Source organism: Varroa jacobsoni, unplaced genomic scaffold, assembly GCF_002532875.2.
Source record: "Varroa jacobsoni isolate VJ856 unplaced genomic scaffold, vjacob_1.0 scaffold_319, whole genome shotgun sequence".
In the NCBI taxonomy this organism is placed as follows: domain Eukaryota; kingdom Metazoa; phylum Arthropoda; class Arachnida; order Mesostigmata; family Varroidae; genus Varroa; species Varroa jacobsoni.
In genome coordinates this window covers 43,580-67,091 of record NW_019213221.1, presented here as the reverse complement: position 1 = coordinate 67,091, position 23,512 = coordinate 43,580, and the positions used below count along the sequence as shown (strand labels likewise).

The window sequence follows — 23,512 nt, the reverse complement described above, 5'->3', positions numbered from 1 at the left end:
TATAACTATTACTCCTTCAATGTCTGAGGCGATGCATTTGTGATAGACTACAGTACGTACATGCGTTCACAGAATCTTGCAGCCATAGCGATATAGATGAAACGCTTCTTCGAGGAGATTAAATCAAGAGAAAAGCTGACAGGACGAAAACAGGCTTGGAAGAGGCAACGATTAGCCTGACGAGAGAGTTGGCCATGAGCTGTATTTACACTACGATCTAATGACTTACCGAAATTACCGCCTGTCATACTTAAAGTTGAGTCTTAGATACCCTTTAATTATTCCTGGTCTATTACTGTGCTTATTTCAATGCAACACCCCACGTGGCCCATGCATTAGTTCGATGTGTTCTCCGATCACATACATTTACTCAACAAGTTTTTATAAAACCACTTTACTCAATACAAACAGGGCCCTTTGTTAAGGAAAAGTGGACCGTATGATTGAGTCTGATCATATACAAAAACTGCGATTAACTATATAAGATCTGCCTGAAAGTGATTTTTGTTCATAGGTACCCTAAACATTTTACGTATTAGTCCGTGCTAATAAACGAAGAAGAATAGGAAGATAGGATTTTAGCGAGCCCTGCGTATCTAACCCTAATGATTGTCCATTTCTTGTAATCGATGCGAAATACAATGAATAATAAGTAGTTCGTCCAATTATAGGAAATCAAAAAATGAGTAAAAAGTTCAAACCTTTGGAGAAGTTGAACTTTTATCAGAGCAGGCGAAAAAACCCATAACTAAAATAAAACAGATAAAACATCTACACATTTAGTTGAAAAAAAAGCTAACTTCCGAAGGGAAAAATCGTCAAAAATGACCTCCTAAGGTATTACTATTGCTGTGAGCAGTGTTGGCAAGCGACAGTTACTTCCACATTCGCTGCCACGTAGTGAAGGCTAAGAGGGTTTTGCAGTCTATTTTCAGGCCTCACAACAACTGCCATCGTATATTATTGTTGACGTATATCAATTATTTGAACACGTTTGTGCAGGGCAACTGCTATCATTATTGTAGCCGGCTTTTGAGCCGCTCCATCATAATGTGTCTCGCTGCTGCAGCTGGCAATCAAAAATGCCAAACTTAAATTATTTTTTAGCCAAAATGATGAAAAATTCAAATTGTTGTACGAAACCAAACACTTCAACATTTCTCATGGGAGCAGATGAATCACAGGCGTCGAAGAAGGGACTCTACATCACCCGATCTGACACCCTGTCCACACCTCGTGCACAAACGGCAGTTAGAATAGTCGTAAAGTCGCTAGATACGAACTCAGAATATAACGACGGCAATGGCTTCTTAAGCTCGGCATCAGCATCAAGGCAAGATTAATCTCGTTTAAACTCGACAAGTAATTGAGTGATTACCGAAGAGACTGCACTATAATAACACAGTACGTATCTCTGTTAAGTTCGTAGATGCGACCCTGTTTCGTCACTGTAGTCATTACCAACGCCAGCAGTCGCATGCTTTGTCAAAGTTTCTCAGTAGCAGTCGTATGTCATAGCATCGGCGACCGTAGCGTAGCATCATCAAAGCGCGGCGCTCTGTCCCTCCGTCAGTCTCGCTTTCCAATGGATCGGGTAGTGTGCACGAGTCGTGTACAGGTTTACTGGCTCCAGACTGGTGTATAAGTCTTAGTGAGAACTGTTGGATAGGTAGACACAAGGAAGGCGAGCACGCTCATTCACTGATTATCGCACTGCAAATGCACCAACGGCAATGGCAAGCCAGAGAGGTCATAGTGCTGCTATAGACTCTCGCCGTGCTCTCCACACATTCTGGTAGTGGATTGAGTAGAAGTACGCGTCTATCTAAGCTGCAGGCATGAGCAGTTGAAGCCTGTAGATAGATCACAAATCCCAAATACTAGACGGAATAAGAAGGGGAAGAACCTTTTGTGTGGAAATAAACCCTTGTAGCGGTGCTTGCTTGTTTCCTAGATTAAGTGGGGGCAACGAAATTAATACGCAGCAAGGATCCTTTCTTTTTCTATAGAGTTACACCTTTATTCAGCCTAGTAGTGTTAAAAACCAAAAATGGTGCGTTATGATACGTCACACAGCGAATCAAAAGTGTAAGTAGTTTTCAAAAGGGCAAGCACGAGTCAAAGCGTACTGAGTAAACAGAGTCACATTTACTAGTGCTCGCGTAGAGGCCTACCAGATATCGAAACTAAAAGAAAAACAGCAACAATACTTCGCCAGTTAGATAGAACCTTAACGCCTTGCTCTGATGCATGCGACAATACGACTTATAGGTTGAATTTATTTGTGGGTATTGTAGGAAGAGCTCGCGCTAGCATTTCGGAAAGGTGAAGTCTATCCAAACCGTGAAGTGCTCTCTAGTACAGGCGAGTGAAATACTTGGTGTCCAAAAAACGAAAAGTGTTTGCCAGGAGTAACCTTTCAGTATCAATAAGAGAAGAATACTTGTGTTAATTGCATGTATATCTGATGCAGTTTCGACAATTGAGTGCACGTGCCAGCGCAAGTTATTCCATCCACCTAAAAGCCAATGAACACCGAGTTTTCGTTGAAAAGTGATCTGACAATTCCATAAAAGCTGTTGTTCAGCATTCGGGTTCTGGTAAAGTAGTTTGCATTGTAGTTTGTAGTGTAGTAGACAGGGGTATTTTTAATTATGGCCCGAGTACTGACGTACTTAGATGAAGATGACAGCGATGAAGAGCAGGTTGAGGTAGCGAACGCCTTCACACCTGAAGAAGCTGAGACAGCAGCCGCTCTGCAACGCCATGAGTACTACGTTCGAGAGATAGAGTACACTGGAGGAGTTGTAACCATATCACCCATACTCAGGTACAAAACTATATAAAGCACATTTTTCTTCTTTTCTTAACCTAAAACAATCGTAAATATTAAATACTAGATTATCGAAAAATTAAAAAGGCTTCTAGCCGGAATGACTTTAAAGATACATATAGCAGGTAATATGAGTCATATCGGGTCAGCGTTGATAATTTTTAAAAGTTGAAATAAGATCATAGTAGATATGCTGAATTGGTGGAGTATCTTTGTTCAGGCCTAAGATAGAGCACCTTAAACCTAAATGCAATTTCTGCAAAAAGAAATCACTGTCTTTTGCGATAAAGGTATAAACGCTCAGGCTCATAAAAAAATTGAGCTGAGATGTATTATCGGAAAAACGGTCCAAAGATACTTCTATCACATTCAATCTGGGAATTTTGATACACAAAAATTTTCTTATAGTGTTCAACCAATATCGAAAAAAAGTATTGAAGTTATTGCGAGAATTATAAAAAACCATGACACTGCTGAAAAACTGCACATCCATTAGAAAACACTTTTAAATTTAAACACAACCAGCTATAAAAAGAAGCTCGAAGTTTCAGTTCCGCATGAGCTGACGCGGAAGAATCCATGAAACTCTACAGAAACGTAACGTAACTAAAGAATTTCTTAAGCGGTTGCTCATGGCTGATAAAAAGTAGACTACAAATAACAGTAACGTGTGACAGTCTCTGCGACGCCAAGCTAATGCTATACATTTAATGGAGGTAAAAAAAGCTTAACAAAATTGATTGAGTATGACCTCTATTGTCAAGATTACAACAACAAGCCCTTGAAAAAAATCGACCAAAACTAGTGAACAATGGAAGCATCGATGCCAGACAAAGGTTCTACGATGGCGGTATTCTAGTGTCACCAAAAAAAAATAGAAATACGCCATCAATACATACTACGATAAGTTATATTGTTCTAAAATACAAAAAAAATATTTGCTTCGATTTTGGCTTATAATTTTTCAATACTTTTTTTTTATCCTGGGATATATATATATATACACTCGCTCGTAACAATATGCTGCACTAATGTACGTAGTGAAGCAGTCAAGATTCGACTACTGGGAACTAGTAAATTGGCTGGCAGAAACGTATTTTATAACCATCACTGGTCGGAACCGAAGACGCATTGGTTATCACAATATTTATTTCCTACGTTTTTTTCACTCTACCACGCTAGCAGATTAAATGCCCTCATCCTGCACCGAGTTCTTTCTGATGTGTCCTAGACCGGCGGTGCCACGCCATTGCCGTAATCCGCGTAATTAATGGGTATACCACGTACCTTACTTCTCGATACTCTATCCGAGCTGGGACTTAGACGACAGTTTCCAGGACGTGTCAGGCTGCTGGCACTGGAGATGCAGAAGGGTGGGCTAAAGGGGTCGGAGCGCTATAAGGAGGTTGTCGTTTTGCAGATTTGCTTGTGGGTTTTTTTGCAGCTTAAATACAGAGCGACAGAATATTTGGGCTGATTACGACTCTAACGATTTCTTCGGTGGCACGGTCTAACAGAGATACGCCTAAGGCTTCGCTGACGGTGGTATTCATCGTTAAGGCTGATACTGCAAACGCTGCAAAAACGAAAGAGCCAGGAGCTTACAGCAAAAATGCGAATATGCGTTCTGCGATTGTATGAATCGTTTTTTGCACCACTCTGTTCGCTTGCGTGATAGCTACATCAGTCATCATATGGAGAATATATAATAATTAAATGAAGAAGAAGTAATTTACGTTATCCGTGAAAATGGGCATCCATGGCTCCGTGTTTCTTCTAAAAGGCGAAGAAAACTTCAATCCGTACAGCGTTGGCTGTCGCGTGTTGAACCGGAAAAAAATGAACGAAATATGTGCAATAGTGTATATGAATCAGCACGAATAGAAGCGCCGTAGAAAGCTCCGTAAGTGATTTACAGTAATGCATCGCTTCTTTGGCTCAAGGGAGAGTTCCAGCGAAGAAACCCTACGATCAAGACATAAGAGCTCTCACATAGCAAACGCACTTTAAGGTGTAGACCGGCGTCACCAAAAACAGCACTACTCAAAGTTGATACAGACGCTACTTGAACTCCGGGGGAATACAGGGATGCCATCCAAATAGATTATTGTTATCTGGTACCGCAACTCACCGAAATGGTGTATTAGCCGCCAGAATATCGCTGGGCATAAGCCAACCCGAAAAGCATCTATCTGAATTGATATAGAGATGCGGGTTTCTATAAGTCAATGTTGCTTACGTTTTCTGGTGATAGTTGAAAACGTCATGAATATAGTTCAACAACACAACATTTCAATATGAAAGGGCACATAAAACTATTTCGCGTACTTCGCGTCATATGGGTCTTGTTGACGACATGCCTGTTCATCCGGCTCTTTTTACGCTCGTTGTTTCTCGTCGCACTCAAAGCAAAGAAATAGCCACAAATGTCCGTGAATTTTCGTTCCCAGTTCCTAACGTTCGTCGGAAAAAGCTTATCTGATAGGGAGCTCAAAGTGACGACATAGGCACTCAAACAGCAGTGAGGAGTCAGGAGATACGCGAGGTGATTTTGTATCACTATGTCTGATTCCAGCGCTTTTTCGAGGAGTGAGGCTTTGACGCGATTCAATTGTTCACGACCGTGAGATCGTCCCAACTGTTTCCTTCAATCGGAGCTACATTAATAATGAACAAGCTGAGAGCGGTTGCGGAGGTCAAGCGATGAGGCAATTTAATCGCTCATACGGTCAACACTACCTTCCTGCATCTTTCGGTAACGTGTGCAGTGAAACCTCTGCCCTTTGCAAAGAGCAACCTTAGATACGGAAACCGGTTCATGTAGGCAAGAGGAAACTTTGTGAGGTACAAAATGTCAATAGCCTGTTCTGTCCTTTCATTTTTATTATTTATTTAATCTAACCTTTATCGCTTTTATTTATATGTAAACTTCATCGCGTCTTGATCAGGTTTACGGTCAGTATTAAATCTGTGACTCTCGTGCGGAGCCGGGCTAGAACTTGCTGCATTTGAAATCCGTTCATCCATCAGTCTATATATCAGTATATACAAGATAACTTTAACTAATTTCCTTAACCCTCTTATCTTATCAGGAAGGCCCTTCAGTAAAACAAAGAATAAGGGCAGGTTTAGGTTGTCTCTTGAATCCCACTACGGCTACTAAAAACACAGCAACAACGGGGACACACCTTTGGAAACTAGCGATCAACCGGCCTGATGGTATTCCCACCATAATCGTGATAGTGTAGTATTAACGTGTGGTGGCGCAGGTGCGAATCCGTGACAGTTCATCTAGTACTGGGAGTTGGATTTATGAAGCAATGATTAACGATATAGGACGTGAGAGTCTAAAAAAATATGTAAATAATTATCCACCGTCGACCGGAACGGGAAATACATGTATATTACATTTTCATGTACGTTTTCATGGCGATGCAAACATGCTATATAAGCAATTTCTTAGGTTTGCATTGCCATGAAAACGTGCCGAGGTAATTAATGCAAGCATTATTCCAGGCAGATTTTTTCGCTTCTATTGTGCTGTATCTTATCTTTGAATTCAAGACCGATTAAACAACGCTAATGTGGTGCTACAAAGATTTTACAGCAAAGCACAACACCTGCAGTTTTTCTAACCTGACGAGATATTAAGTCCCAACCAAGCATATGTTAATACACTCCTTTAAGCTGAATCTTCTAATCGCCAAATACGAGAAACTCTAGTCGTAACCATCTCGATCACTTCCTGTGACACGAGCGATCGGATTCAACCCTTACAAACCTGCAATTAAAAAACTAAATCAAGCAATGATGTTTCCCGTTCATTGTTACCTATTATGCCCTATCCCAGAGCGTACCGAATGTAACTAAATTTTGGAAAATTACTAGAAAAATGGAATGTTTACTTTCGCAAATTTACATAATCAACAAAAAATGAGATTCCGAATCTTCATATTAGAAAAATTCTTTTACGGCGCTTCTCATCTCCCAGAAAACTCGTTAAAGCAATTCTTGTGCATTGGAATGGATCCTAAGTATTATAGGTCTTCTCAAGCTTTTTCCAATCCCTGTGCATTCGACAGCTAAATAAAATACCAGCTAAGTACTGAACTCATTAATGAACATTTGGTCTGTGGCCACTAAAGCGAACATTTTTTGGCGCTTTCTTTTTAAAATAGTTTTTAAAACCTTTTTGTTTACACCACACTATAGGCTGGCGATGAAAAATTCAGGTGCAAAATTCCTGTCAGTTAACGTTTTTTTATTCTCTTTGTTTTCGTTATAATAATGAGATCAAATTAACAGGCTTTTACGCAACTAGGTATTTATATATGGGATATATATTAAATGATAGGATAAAGCGTACAAAACATGCTGAGCACAAATGTAATCATACGAAGAGCTTAGCTGTTGATCAAAGCAAACATTTGAAATCGTTTTTAATTTGGCGCCACCCAAGCGCTGGTGGTCTGATCATCAGTCTCATTGTTCTGATTCCACCATTCGTATTGGGGACATTAAGAGCGAGAGAAATACCATAAGCTTTTGCCGTACGTTATATAGCACTGCTCGATTACTGTTTTGGTGTACGAAGTTCCTGCTTGTGATCGCTGCTTTCGTCTGCAACTATAGCGGCCGTTTGCGCTATATGATGTTGTTGTTATTATTATCCCATGCTGCGTGTCTGGTAGAATCTTGTTTGCGCGTATAACCAACTCAGCTGGCAGCTGGTATTTACCGTAGTCGTCGGAGTGAGCGTTGCCTGTCGAAATCAATAGAAAGTGAGAGAAAGATCATACAAGTCAAATGCAATATCCGAAGGATAAGTTTTAGCTGTATTAATACTACTTAAAAGATTGGTCCATTGCTACGACCATAATCTTCTATACATAAACAAATATAACAACTAGAAAGCAAATCAAATGTTCTGTAAGTAGTGTTTTCAAGCACCGGATGAGTTTTACAACAAGCAGGTCGTTTGCTTTTGGCTACTTCTTTTTCTGAGCAGATCTTTAATTGTGGTGTTGCTAGTATAGGTTTTGTGAGCTGGTTTTGATCACTGCTGTCGTAGCTGCTAGTCGCCATTAAGTGTCATTACTAATCTTCCACCAAAATGTCGGTCTGATCTCTGAATATTGCTGTTGTTCGACGAATTTTTGCCTCGGTGACTTTATTATATTAGTGAGCCCTTCGTGTGCTGATTCGCTCTCTCTTAAAGAGTGAGTTTAAAAAGAACTCATTTCTGATACGATTACCATTATATTGTTAGTGGACCTAGTGTTTGTTCTCGAACTCTTTGCAAGGTTCAATCTGGGTTCATTATAAATATCCGCAATGACGTGAGAATATTGAGAGGAGTGTTCATAGGGAGGTCGCACAGTGGCTACGAGTGTCATAAAAATGTGCACGTGTGTGAGGAGTAGATGAGAGAAAACGTAATCATCGCCGATTATCAAGGAAATACTAGGAAAGCATCATCATGTCTAAGGATATTCCTAGTACCACCTCTCCGACTACAACGGTAGGGACTGAAGGAATTTTGTTGTTGTCAGCCGCTGAGGACGCAGACAAACGACGGCAGCAGGAACACGAGCACCTGCTTAAGGAGATTGAGACAAGTGATTCCTCGACTGTCGGCCACGTTCTCAGGTAGAACCTTTCAGTAAATGTTGCTTGGTTTTTAATAGCATTTAAAATAAACTATAAGTTGCGAGGCATACATTTAACGATAAGGCAAAGGGAGTCCCATAGTCGTCTCTTCTGCGCTGAGAAACAGCACTGCGCCTGCGCAAGGTTTTCTGTGTTCAGTTAAGGCAATTTAGTTTAGTGAAGAGTGACATGGTTCGGATAATTTATCAGCACCGATCTTGGTCATGCGACAGATGCGTATTCATTCCGTATCCTAACGAATAGTAGGTGGCACAGTGAAGAATGGGGGAGTCCAATTATTGCACGTCGATCGCATCTACTACAAAATTTGCAGTTCATTCCTTATGTGTGGAATGTAACTGCCCTGAACGTGTATAAATTTTTCATAGAAACCGTGTCCGTCTTTTTGATTAGCTTAAAATGATAGCACAAGGTGGGTACATTCTTAATGCCATATTATTGCTGTTCTAAGGACGTCATAGAAGGTTAAATATCAACTAAATTCTGTTGCTAAAGAGTGAATGGGTTTGCGTAATAGTCAGCTGAACCATTTTGATCACACTTTTTTGCTCATATCCATCGTTAGAGCATGGTACGGATATACTAAACGCTTTTGAGGAACTTTTAATTGCGATTGTTATATATAACAATCGCAAATTATTAGCCGCAATATATAATTAGTACTAGTTTATAGTAGTTTATGAAAAAGACTGCAGTCAAGCAGTATTGGACGGAAAACTCGAAACATTTTGAGCATCAATGTTGTGAACGACAGCATTCTAAATTAAAGAACCGGAGCAAATTCGAATAATCCATATGTTTGTGTGACATTCAAGGACGGCGATATTTTATTTACAAGCCTAGTAATTTCCGTTGTTTTTTTTTTTTATTAAATTCGCTACTTTTATCTATGTTAAACCTTAGTCGTCTCATTCCTTATATATTACTAAGCAACATAGCTCAATCAGTAGTTAATAGCCAAATGCTGGCGTGGGTACAGACCTAAAGAATTTTTCGTATTAAAAAAATGTTTTGCTTTCTGATTCAACTTGGTACAGTAAAAATTGTGACTGTAACTGTGTGCAAAGTTTATAAACTCACGCATAAAATAAGACTGACTTGGGAGTCGCGTCGGACGTAACCATTGCAGCAAACAACATGCCTTGTATGTCTCTTCATCCGAAAGGGACACAGGCATCGTGCCTCCGTATCTCTTGTTGATGCAATAAACCGGGAGAGGAAATATGGCATATAATACTTCACGTCAAGACTGGCACTCCGTACTATAAACCTGCTCTTCGAGGGTTTTGAACAAAGTGGGCCCAGTTATTTCACAGGTTCACTTTTGAATGGCCCCAGTAGTTACAGCACACAGTTCCTCAACTATGGAACCGTATCCGATCGTGTAGTGCTAGCTATAGATGTGATCAGCGAACTTAACGAAGATCTTTCCCCCCCTGTCGGAAATTTAGTTGTTAAAGTTATCGATTGAAAAAAATCTGGTATTTCCATAGCCACGCCATGGCTGTTAGCTAGAAAATAAAAGGAAAATAGCCAGGACTGCCAATTAATTAATCGGCTACCCTGGCTGTTTTCGTGTTCCGCTTTGATTCTCCATTTCCACCATGTATACTACCAGGCTTTTTTCCGGAAGGAAGTAGCTATGGACAGATTTTAAGCAAAGTACATCCGTCTGGCTTTCCTCTACGCATTTGAGCTGAAATTTATTTTGTTTAGTTATGGTTGTACTTGATTGACACAAGTAGAAACTTTAATTACTGACGTTTCAATAATTTTTCGTATAGTACGTACAATCTGAAAAGATCACATGTAGCAGGAACATAGTAAACAACGTAGAGCTATTCACTAAACGGATAAAAAGAATCAGAAGCACCTTAATATATGAAAGTGTGCAGTTTTATAATCCAATAGGTAAATGTAAAGTATTTATATTTGTTATGTATTTATTAAGTAATTTATTAATTATTATTATGTGTTTGTTCAACATACGAAATTATTATACGAATATACCAATATCATCATGTCTAGATAAAACCTATATGTTCAAATAAAATTCTACTGGTGTAACTGATAAATAAGGTCTAATTTTAGGTGTCGTTTAAAACGTCTTTTAACGTAAATATTTGTGGTATGATTCATTGTCTTTTTCATTGTACTAGTAAACCCAAAATTTGGCACTAAGCAGGATATAGTACATCTTTTGTACATACATACATGTCGAAAACTATTACCACTAGTACACGCGCAAAGAGTAATACTGCGTGCAACGATGGCTACCAAATTTAAATATATAATTTTATTAAAACTTAAATTGTTTGACTTTAATTGGTCCTACTAGATTATTATTAAAAAGGCACTCTGAATATTATTCTGTATCGTATATATAATACTATATTCTGCATACACTTTCTTTTTTAACTATAACTAAACTAGATTAAAAAAAAACATGTATTTTGCACGCAATGCGTATTTTCTAATATTAATGGCAAATATCTGTTCAGATATATACGAAGATCTGGCAAAAGTCATTCAACATTTAAAAAACTACACCTAAGAAGTTATGCCTTTATTATATATTACATTAAAATAGCAGAAGACACAACAGCTGATGCAAAGGGTGAATTTATATTGAATTTATTTATTTTTACCATACTATATAGATACATTTTTGAATGTTCAAAGTAGAACAAAATCTTTAATCTAGCATTTGAGGCCCTGTTTATTCATGTACTGTTTCTGTATGTTTATAATACTAAGATATGGGATAATGTAGAACCTATCTATTCTTGTCGCTTTCTTAGAGCGATTTACGATGGAGACGACCACGCCAAATTCCTTGAAAAATTACGCGCTCGCATCGACGACCATTCGAGAGAAATCCAAAAGATGTGCAATTTTCACTATCAAGGATTTATCGATTCAATCAATGAACTGCTTCAAGTCAAGAGTCAAGCGGCGAAACTCAAGGTAACCAAGGAGATTTTATTTAAAACAACTTCTTGGCAATTATCAGCTACCAATACCGCACATATTTGAAAAAAATATTGGTTTAATTTGTAAACTGTTTGGTTCTGCATTGAAATCGGCAGAACAGAAGAAAAAGAAAGTACAGCAGGTATTCTGCTCTCGAATCATTTTTGACATGTGAATTACGAGTGGTCCATTTGAAAAACAGCTAATGATATTGCCTCTTTCAACGTTTCAGGGAGAAGTGTCAGAAATCCATGCTGAATTGAGTGATAGCACAGAGAAAGCGTTGGCAAAAGGCGAAGCCCTAGTTCGAGTTAGAAGAACGCAATGCAACATTAAGGCAGCCATAGAGGCATTATCAATTTGCCTGCCTGTTCTCGACATGTATTCGAAACTCAACGAGCAGATGGCTGCTAAACGCCATTATCCGGCTTTGAAAACTATTGAACTATTAGAACATACTTACCTGCCTTTAATACAAAGGCATAAGTTTGCACAAACTATGGGACAACGTCTGCCTCGCTTTCGCGCGCAAATTGAAGAGGCTTCCATGACCGAACTTAAAGATTTTCTGGAGAGCATACGAAAACACTCAGCACACATTGGGGATATTGCCATTGTACAGGTGGGGCGTCACTAACAACAAAGTAGTTACACATGTCAACGATAATGAAGAATACAAGTATACCTCACTTCTTTACGCATGTCGATGCGCACCCAAATAAATATCAATCGAAATTGGCATATTATTTATATTTACGCGTTTGAGGACTGTTACGAAGTTCTTTTGTAGACAAGCTGCAACATCATTTAAGATTTATCTCGTGTATATTTGTGCGGTATACTAGGCTAGCGAGCAATATCAGATCGAAGCGGAGGGCTTTACACATGGCGCCATTAACAGTGTGTCTAATGGTCCGACATCTGGCGTCAAACTCAAAAAGCCCTCGTCGATATCCGGACCCTCTGATGGCGAAAATACAGCCTCGGTTGGAACTGCACAAGATTTGGTGGACTTCAGCCCAGTTTACCGCTGTTACCATATATTCGGTGTTCTGGGTAATGGCGAACGTTTCAGAACTTATTATCGGAGCAGTCGGGAAGAACAGGCCAAACTCGCTCTGCAGTCCGCGTTTAATATGCACGCCTCACTCGAAGGTTATCGTGCTTTTTTTAACGAGGTGGCTGGCTTTTTTGTCGTTGAGGAGCATGTGGCAAATACGGCAGGTGGACTAGTTAGTCGAACCGAACTTGAAACTTCGTGGGCGGAGGCATGTCATCGCGTAGAGGCTGCTCTCAGAACGAGTACTGGCTACTGTACAGAAGCTCCCCTCATGCTCCGAGTCAAGACACTCATTATGCTATTTGCATATACGCTCAAAGTAAGTATTACTGAATAAGCAGCTTGACAGTATAGATATATGGGAATTACTTGAGATTGTCAGAAAAAACTTGTAGATCGTATCTGGTGTTGTGTGCCGCAGCAGGGCTGGTTGGATGGCTAGAAGTAATGACGAGAGCATATAATTATGCAATTTCTTATATTTTTTAAGCTATCCTACATAGGAGACATTTAAGTCGATTTCCGTCACGCACAGATAGGAGATTAGCTGCGAGAATGTTTGGGTTAAAATGCTTTGCAACAATGGTCGTCACTTTTATTCTTTACGGTGAATTCTTACGCAGGGTTATGGCTACAAGGTAGATCCTCTAATTAAATTACTGTTGGAGGTGTATGAGCACTACAATGAAATCCTTATGAAGACCTGCAAAGATTCATTTCGGCAACTCTTTGAAGTGGACAGCTATCATCCGATGCAAGTTGACACCGAAGAAGAATATAGGTTTGTAAAAATCCATAGATTTATGGTAGTAATTCAACGAACTAATCCAGGTAATCGACCTTTACGCTAAAATCCCGTTAGTGAACCTTTAAAGTCAACCAATTGAATATGACACAAAATTGTGGATCTACTATAATTATATTCTTTATAATTATATGCTAAACTGAATATAGCGAACATTCAGAGCTAACAGAGGAACACGTTGGTCCTTGTTGATGTTCTAGACGGGTGCTGAGTAAATTTCCATTTCGCGACGAAGTTTTGGAGAGGTCACCGTTTCCACGCAAGTTTCCTTTTTCTAGTTTTGTTCCGGCAGTTTACACGTATGTTAAGGACTTTGTCGGCGAATCACTCAAGTTTCTGCAGGACTTAAATTTAAGGTAATCATCGTTAAGGGAAATCGCTGCTAAAGAAAAGTAAATCAAGATAACCACTTCATTTCATTGCTCCTATTGTTTGAAACTTATAAATAAAATCCTACGATTAATATTATGTGTTTTAGTACTTGCACAGTTTTATACATAAATTGTTGTTAACCTTTTTCTGTCTCTCAATTTTAGTGATGTGTGAATATATTCTTTGCGAATGGCAATTCTAAGCTTGAATGTTGTATATTAGCCGCCGCGTACTGTAACGTTTATCTTCAGGACCATAATGGCGTCCTTGATATATTACATTTTCATTTTTGTTAATTCTCATCTTGTAACACAGAAAGATTCAATATTATAGTACGAGAATATGCGTACTTTTTGTTGTATTAGTCAAAGTGAAGTGGAGGATATGGTGCGCAAGTCAACAAACCTACTCCTGACGCGGACGTTGAGCGGATGTCTTACGGCGCTTATCGAGAAGCCCTCTTTAGGTCTCTTGCAACTCATTCAGATCACAATTAATACGAATTATCTTGAGGAGACCTCATTCTTTCTCGAAGAACATATTCAATCCATCTTCAGGTTAGTACCATGCCAAGCCTGCCGGCTTTAGGGCTCCTGTTGATGTGTTTCTGTGCGCTCTTTGCCCTTGGTGCACAGTGTTTTAAGTGCGTATTGCATACAATACGCTCAAGGTAATATTAGAATCATAATTCAACATAGAACACATTTATTCAGCGTTTTTATAATAGCATTTAAAGCTCTGGCTTCCTCCTTTTTCAAATAGAAACACAACGTTTGAACTGTATTGCAATATCATCAATAATTCCAATAGCGTAATTGTAGATTTAAACAATATGTCTATCCTTTTTTGACTTTTTGCTTTGAAGTTTGTTGTTACCGTAACTGTTTATCACCCATCACCTTCCTGTTGGAATAGGTCGCCAGCATCAGCTGGTGGTAGTGCTAGTGTAGGAAGCGGCGTGGGAACCAATTCTGGAACGGGTGTGTCGTCTCACGCTACACGACTACAAGGCAAGGCGATCTTCAAGGACTCTCGTAAGAACGCCGAAGACCAAATCTACAAACAGATCAAACGCAAAATCGACGAGAGTATCGAGCTGGCAACTTACGAATGGACCGCCGCTGAGGCTCGCGGTACTGCTTCCGCCTACATGCTCGATTTAATTGCGTTTCTCAACAACGTCTTCCAAGCGTTCACCAATCTACCCGTAAGTACCCTGTAGGCACAAAACACAGAATAAATTTTATCAGTATACAATTTTCTGGATCCTATTCGTTCACATCTTTAAAGAATTCAAGTTGTGTAATCTAATGAGTCAATGAATCAATTTAGTCTTGAGCGTGTTCTTAGTTGGTTCTTCAGGAATATACTTATGTGAAATGGGCATTATGTATAATTAATAACCTTTGAATGCTGAAAACAGACAACTAGTCTCCAACCTATAGTCAAATTAAGCTAACTGCAGTGGAACAAAACTTGACCCTTACATTGTATGAAATGCAGTATCCTCAATTGGGCTAATCAGTGGGCTAAACTTTTCAACTACCCTGAGGATTAGTTTACTCCCTACTTATTTAACAACAAAATTTGTAAGGAAATTTGGATCAATCTAAATTTAATATAAAATATGTGTGTATATTTTTGATCCTATTCCGGTCACATCTATTAAGGCTAACGGCTTCATGTTAACGATTATGTGCAAAAAAAATGCATTTTTCTCTAGCAGTCGGTAACACTTTTGAGTGTAAAAGTTGTACTCAAAAAGTCGTCGATACACTCTGCCCCACAGTCTCGCATCGTAGGCTGAACAGAAAAAGTATTGCTTCTTTGGAAGAACAACAATAATTTCAACATCAGGAGCTCGTTCGAATATAAGTCCGCTTGGGTCGCAACGAGCCACCATTTACCATCGTCTGGAGTAGATTGCATGCATCGTTGCTCCCCGTCGGTGTTTCCATACTTATAATTATTCTGAGGGAGTGTTTGCATATAAGCACTTTATAACTTCGATTTTTTATTCATATCTTTATCAGAGTTAATTGTCCAGCAGTCGTAGTTCACACCTCTCTTATTATCCACTTAGAACTAACCATCAAAGAATTTTAATAATGATTTGGGGTTGTTAATTTTGGTTTAAATCCTCTCCCTGAAAGCTGTAATCTTTTTTATTAATTGCTTATTCTATTCAAAGCATGCTACAATAAATGTGTGATAAAATAGGAAGGTTCTGTTATTTCAAGCAGAGTATACACAATCTATGAATAAGGATGACGAGCCCTTTGATAATTAAAAGAATAAGCCGTACATAGTACATAGTTGTAAGTAATACGTTATTTATAGAAGCATTTCGTATAGTAGCATGTTTGCTTCCGTTCAGAATGATTTGTTTGTTCGATTATTTTGCATGTAGCGCTTTTTGCTATCTCTATTTATAATACAGTGCTATAATTCAGTGCCCGAACTGAGTAATTGCTGCTCGACTCATATTATAATGATAGCGACATTCAGCAGTTTTCGAATGTTAAGACCGAACGGTGATTTCTGGAATGACATTAACAACATGCCTACTTGGACATGAAATATAAGTAGAATCCTTATTATAGAAAGGGCGGATTCGTGTCTATAAAATATGTGCCGGACGATACGCATCCGCTCTCAGTGTATTAAATACCCGAAGCAGCAGCATTCGTTACTCGCTTTACGGTAAATGCTGTGTTGAAGCCACGTGCGTAACAGGTGTCGTCGGGATCTTTTAATCTTCATACATCAAAATTATTTCTTTCAGGCATGGAAATTAGTGGAATTAAGTCTCTTGACTGTCGACTCTAACTTATGTATAGTTAGAAACAGAAGGAAACGGTTATCAATTTACGGTACCGCAGGTAGCCTTCCCTCGGCTTTAGCTAGATGGAGACAACAGAGTAAACTGTATAACAAAACAGTACATTTACAGCTGGACAAAAATAGTTTCATATGTATAATAGAAATGGCAAAAATGCATACATTTTCTACTGTGATACATACCTAGCACGCCAGTGACGTATATTTAGTCTAAAAGGTTGCTTCTTCTATTACCTGGAGTGTTATGCGAATTTCTTTACCTTCTTATGTTTTTACGTAATGTACCTTTTTAGTGTTTAATCAAGATTTATATATACCCCTTATCATTTTTTATTTATATTGTTGTACTGTTATATTATAACAAATACCTTAAGGTACTTTTATATAATGTATATTTATAATATATGTGTACCTTAACTAAAATTGCACAGTGTTTATTTTTATGTCGCAAGGTTTAAGGCAGCTAATTTTTTACTAAGGCGCGAAGCCACCCAAGCCATTACGCAGTCTGTATATAAACTCATCATAAAAAAACAAATGTATCGTGTGTGTGTATATGCTGTTTAGTTTATCTAACATTGGATCGGTGTGTTTTATTTCGTTTTTTGAAATTTATTTTTCAATCCATTGGTGCGCCTTCGCCTGCTGCTGCATGCGTTCCTAAAATATCCAATCCGTCACTGCCTCACGGCTGTTGTAGGTGAGAGGCGATATCTGCGAGTTTAAGGTTTGTAGACGAAGAAAATTTTATTTGGTCAGATTTCTATCTTCTACTGGACTTTTCTCATCTCATCGGTGATGGTTTGGTGATGCTTTTACCTCGGTGAAGTTTTGATGCGGTCGAACTACCCACTAATTCTCACGAGTAACCCATCAGCTACAAATCTTACACAAGCTGCTACTTTCCCATTCTTAACCCACTGCTCCTATTATTATTGGATTAGTTGTTACTCCAGTTAGATATCTGACATTCCTGCGAACGTATTAAAATATATATTATTTCCGTAAGCCGCTTTAATGTATATGTTTTCCTTGTCAAGTGAACGAAGTTCTATTTTCGTTTTAAGTTTTGAAGTAGAACGTGTTTTCTTTATACCGAAAAATAAATTTCTCTGTTTTGAGTGAAGTTAGATACAAATGAGTTTCATGGACGAATTTGATTATTGCTTGCTTGCATGATTAGGAATTGTTTAGTCATTTATTCTCATTAGTTCAGCTATTTTATGTATGTCGTTTTGCTTGGCCTCAATTTACGTTGATCTTGCGGCATGTATCAGATCACTAAATTCGGTAAATGCATTTTGTACTACTTCTAATGGGATTAGTTGGCTAGAGCCCATATAAAACAAGACGAAGACTTTGAAAAAAGGGTTAGTTAGTTTGAAAAATCGATAAAAAATCAGTCATACCAAAGGTAGCAAAAGTAAGGTCATGACTCGGTTGGTGTGACAGCCACAACTGTGTAAAGCTTCAACAGCGTCTATTGTTATTCAGGATTTGTTAAGGTGCCACACATATAACTACTCTTTTGCCTGAACTTAACATCTAAATAGCGTTACGTTCTGAGAAGTGTGTCTAGATGTTTTATTACACAGTAACGCTTCTTAACTTGATTTTTCATTGCACCCTATGGCGGAACTAGTGAACTTCTTGGTGATTTAGAAGTTAATCTTATGGTGTTTTCACCATCGCCACCACTGACAACAATCTCCGGCGTTATCCACAGGATAGAGTTGCGCAAACAGCGTGCATGACGGCTTGTCAACATCTTTCCGGGAAGCTACTCGATCTCCTCCGCAACGAAGAAGTAAAAGCGATATCTACGGGTGCCGTGGAACAGTTCAATTTGGATTTGATTCAGTGTGAACAGTTTGCCACCTCGGAACCTGTGCAGGGTCTTAATGCAGATGTGTTGCCCATGTTCTTCGTTGAGTTAAGACAGCTTGTCGATCTCGTCATGGATGAGGACTGGCAGACCTACTTACAGGAGAAAAGCGACGGAAGAAATGATGCAAAATATCTTCGGGTCCAGCCGACTACAGCACTTATCGTTCTAGAAAAGTAATCAGCTTATTTTTGCTTACCATTAGAGAATTATGAAAATTATTCTATTATAATGTAGTTAAATTTTACCTAACCTAGTACAGGTTCTAATCAGTACGAGGCAACCGAATGAACATAGTCAAATGTAGTAAGCTGCTAAGGATAAGGAACGTTTTTTTCGTCAAGTGAGTACCTTCTCAAGATAAAGACAATTTTTTATGCTAGATATGTTAAGTCACTGTACCTTTTTACTGGCTATTTTTCCAGGGTGTGTGCAGCGGACAAAAAGCGAAATACGTTGCTGAACTTCAATCAAAAACAGAAGGAACGCAAAAAACTTCTCGAATGGGCCGTTAAACAGTTAAGAATAATCACGCAGGCCAATGGAGTGTTCAACCATAATAATAATTCTTTATAGTGGTTTCAGCGAAATTACATCAGCTACCACGAAACCAGAGTGCATGTAATGTTTTTGGCTACGTAAGGAAAGCGCCAAAATTGTCCTGCGTCCGAATCCGCATCATGGATCCGCCGATTAGTAAGGGGACTTCAGAGGCTATTTCTGCACGCAAGGATTAGATTATTTTGAGTCATACCATAATCATGGTAAATATTTTATACAAAGCTGGCGATATACCAACCCAGATCGTGTAAAGGGAAAGGTGCTCGAATGAAAACAAGATATGCGCATGTAATGCGCATATCTGCATGTATACAGACAAAAAACGTTTGGTGGACGGTTACAAAATCAGAAACAACCACCCTTCTCCTTTTCGCGCAATGGAACGATTTGTCGGTATCATGTGTAGCGCGAAAGAGTCATCAACTGTTTAGGACACCAGACGTCTGTTACCCGAACAATCTGGCTTCTATAGTTTCACATTGCAACTTCAGGGAACATGTCTGAACCACCATCATGATAGGTATTAAACAACGAAAATTAGGACAGTAGGTTCCGTCATAAATGAACATTTATGTTATTAAGTTTGTTTCTTTAATTTATCAAAAAAACTATACTTAAATTATTGTTGTTCTGATCATAGATTTATTGGTATCAATTTTATGATAGCGGTAGTTCCTAGCCAACAAAAACGCCTTTTTTACTTTATAAGCTAATAGGCCCGGAACGATATGCATGAAGTGAATAAAGCAAACCTATTATTGCTATTCATGCATACTACGCCAAAAAAAATTGCTGGAAATACACGCGACGCCATATGTACGGTACTATTTAGTTACATACAATTCTCTCCATAGATTTTACATGTATGTAATATAGAAAACGGTAACAGATTACGGAAACTTTCTGCTACCATTGGTGAACTATTTCGAAAAGTCTCTTTCTAACATGTTAATTTATATGTTACTTTTAGGCAAAGCCTTGATTAGATAACATCTCTTTTGTGGAAACCAATGCTTCGGGTTGCTTACGACCCGAGTCTGCCCATATGTCTGTCTGTGCAGTCTTCCCTCATTTAATAGTGTGATATCATCTATCCGTCGTAATGTATGTGAAGTGCCGGACCTATCATAAGAAAAATCGTTAACTAATAGCAAGCCCTAGATGCTTATTATAATAATATATTACCTAATTAAATCCTAGGGCAATTATTTTTGTTTTGAGATGAAAGACGGTAGATTTTCGGTAATTATTATCACAGTGAATCCAGATATGCCAGCCAGAAGAAGGCCACACATAAAATTCGCTGTCTGAGAATGTACCCATCCCAAAGTGTCAGAGCATAAATAACAGATAATTCCAACATCACACAAACAGGTCTTACTAGCAATGATCATAGTGACGATGATAGTACGTCGTAATACTATCATATTGCAATGGCGCGTACATTGTGTCTTATTATCTTTATGAGCTATGCGTCGTACAAAAATCAAAGGTCGCATTCAAATGGCTGATAACAAAGACACACAAGAGCCTAATTTTTAACTAAAGACTATTATTTATGTCTATCATAATGTTAATTAGCTAATGAGTTGATCCATTAAAGAAGCGCTAACAGTAAGAATCGCAACAACGATGGTGATGATATACTTAAACGGCACTTCCTGCAAATAAAAACGATAGCGGTAACTTGATTGACAGTTAATTGTATAGTGTAATATTTAATAAAGGTCGCCAAGAGAACATGTCTTATTCAGATAATAAAATAAAAATATAAATTAACGCCTTATTTTGAATTAGATGTTGCTGTGGTCTCTATTTTGTACACTTCTGAATCGTTCTTTATATATCTGCTACATTTTTCAGATCGCCGAAAAGGATTCGAACATTCACGCAATCCCAAAACGTTTGAGAACTTACGTAATATGTTATGTAGCTACTATAAAGAATAGTTTATTAGCAGGGTGGCGAGTTCAGGATGAAGAATAGTCACTTCCCTGGCAACGACAGTTTACGTTTATTAAAGTTGAATAGAGCAGAACTGTAATTTTGAAATACTAGGAGAAGCATTCACCCTATTTTTTTTTACACGTATTGATTTTTTTGCAGATACAAGCACTAAGTGATTTGCATTGCGTGAAAGCGTTTTCGTTTTTGGTAGCCTAATGTACCAGTAGTGAATCTATGAAATCTTCCTACCTTGCTAAATCCTATCGAGCCTCAATTATGTGGGGACTAAATTTAAACGGGTTTCCTTTACATTTCGCTTTGGTTTGACCACTATCCGCTTGTTATAAGCCCAAAGGTCATAGGTGTCTCTGTTGACTTTCAGGACGGCAAAATCGTATTTTTGATAGTACACTTCTATATCCTCAAATTCACTGATAGGCTGGCTACAACGAACACATTTGGACAGCTCGAACAAGAAACAAATAGTGCATCAGCACGCGTTTCCATTAAGCGGAAGGAATTGTCTCTAGAAAACCTTTTCCAAAATCGATAGACTGCCTCATATCCACATGCCTGTGATGCCTTCGTCAAATAAACGAACGTTCAAGTTTGAGAACATTCGTAACAGTGGATTGATACATAAAACTGGTCATAAATTGAAAAGTATTTATGTATAAAATGAACATATTTTTTATAATATAAACAATGTAGGGTAAAAGTGATGGAACTCCGTCTCGAAATTTGTACACATGTCCTGGCAGAACCTGGGTTAACGTAAGCAGATGTCATAACCGGTCCTGTTAAAAATGTCGGCTATTGCTACGTCGCGAAGATCTGCCCCAATTTGCAAGCTTCCAAATTAATTTGCGAAAGAGGTCAGAACATTTAAGAGAACGCGCACCGCTATCTAAAGCTTACTACATCTGACACTTAGCAATCTGCTAAGAAGATATACAAGTGTAAGATATGGTTAAAAAAAAACGCGTGGTTGTGTATTTTTGCAAGAATCTCTCTTTATCGTTTAAAAATGGCAGATCTGGTGGTATAAGCACCACATGCTGCAAGAGATATGGATAAGGAATATGAAATATGCCATTTCTTAGTACTATCGGAGCAGAAAGTCAGAGTAGATAGCCAGAGCAGCATATTATATAAGAAGTACTTTGCATTACTCACACACAAGCTCCATTAAGAACACCTGCCTAATGAAACGGCTAAGCCCGCTATACTCGTTCCACGTGAGCTCCGATGAATGCTTTTAAAAAGCATTTGTGAATTAGAGAGCAAATAAACTACAATGAGGAAAGTAACAGAAACACGTATAAGACTTCAGATGGGAGTCTTCGTGGTATTGACAAACAAAATCCATAAATACGACCATAAATATCTAAATAACAACGATAAATAATGCCGTCACATACCAAAACCATAAACTGTTTCAAGAACGAAATGAGATTTTACTGAGGAACTGAGAGCTATTTCCGCTCAAAGCCACCCATTTGGGAATAATTTTAGCAAATTCTAACAAGTCTGTACATCCTGCAAAAAAGTAGACTATTAGTCTTGTAACTGAAGCTCAAATATCTCGCATTATGCAGTGCTTAAGAAATAACTATCATATGGATACGCAACAATGCAGAGGTAGCAAAGCCTACTCACAAAAAATGCAAAGAGAGAGAAATTAATAATTCCCAAACCGCTACCTACCACTGAATGCGCGCATCTCATATGTACCCATATTCCAGAAAATTTTAAAGCGCTGAAAAACGCTATGACTACTCCAGGCCGAGGGTAGACCAGGCCTACCTACCATTTTACTTGTAAAATATCACAAACATACCATAAACACCTTTCAGAATTTACATGAGGGTGCAGAGACAACATACTTACTCGCTAAATATAGAAATATATGAATCTATGGTTCGCATGAAATTGACCCGTTTGCTTCACGCTGAAGGTCAGCCGTCCGAATCAATAATAACGCAGTTTTTCATATAAAGCTTGAATATCTTATTACATCTTTAGTCACCGTAACTACGGAATCGAATTTTGATGTACCCCGATTTTGACGCACACATACCGTGAACGAGCCAGGCATCAACGCTTAGAAACGCACATATTTATAAAAGTTACGTTGTCATGAATATTGCATGAGAAAATCACAAAAATAGTTTGGTTACTGGAATTTATTTTCCATTGAAAAGGCGGCATGTAGGGCTAGTGCTTATTTATATACGCTAAGGGTTCGGTAGTACAGAGTTGTAACAAAGTTCATCTGATCTCACTACACCACCGAATGTAAAATACCGAATAAAAACTCGAAAAAAATATTTGGATTTTCTTTTCCTCTACTGCATATAACTGTATCGAAAGATATTACGGACATTGACCTCCATAATGATACACTAAACACAAAAAAAATTAAATTTAGGTTTTAAAAAAGGGGTGAAATGAACAGAATCGGGCTCACTGCGCGTAAACGATCAATCTTAGGAAAATGGTGAAAGATTTCATACCTAGATCTACCCCGAGCTCTAGTGACAGGTTCTTCGATCTTATATTTGT

General features: G+C 38.4%; 1 protein-coding gene and 1 long non-coding RNA gene across 7 annotated transcripts; one reads left to right on the top strand and one right to left on the bottom strand.

Annotated features, from left to right (window-relative positions):
• The first annotated feature begins 267 nt into the window (after nt 1-267).
• Sec15 (exocyst complex component Sec15) lies at nt 268-20,796 on the top strand. 6 transcript variants are annotated; one of them, XM_022831231.2, is made up of 12 exons: nt 268-2,088; nt 2,680-2,830; nt 11,305-11,470; nt 11,709-12,098; nt 12,322-12,855; nt 13,160-13,317; nt 13,542-13,697; nt 14,079-14,270; nt 14,629-14,920; nt 17,255-17,281; nt 18,281-18,615; nt 18,865-20,796. In XM_022831231.2, the coding sequence occupies exons 1-12, from the start codon at nt 2,061-2,063 to the stop codon at nt 19,013-19,015; spliced, it is 2,580 nt and encodes an 859-aa protein (XP_022686966.1). In that variant the 5' UTR covers nt 268-2,060; the 3' UTR covers nt 19,016-20,796. The 6 variants fall into 6 exon arrangements, with proteins under 6 accessions (XP_022686966.1, XP_022686968.1, XP_022686972.1 ...); XM_022831233.2 differs by having other exon boundaries at nt 269-2,088; nt 2,298-2,830; XM_022831234.2 differs by lacking the exons at nt 268-2,088; nt 2,680-2,830 and adding exons at nt 7,561-7,614; nt 8,137-8,482.
• LOC147753659 (uncharacterized) lies at nt 7,074-10,507 on the bottom strand. Its single transcript, XR_015310530.1, has 2 exons — nt 9,584-10,507; nt 7,074-7,595 (listed from the first exon to the last, which is right to left on the bottom strand). It is a non-coding gene; the product is annotated as an uncharacterized LOC147753659 (long non-coding RNA).
• Nucleotides 20,797-23,512: the final 2,716 nt, after the last annotated feature.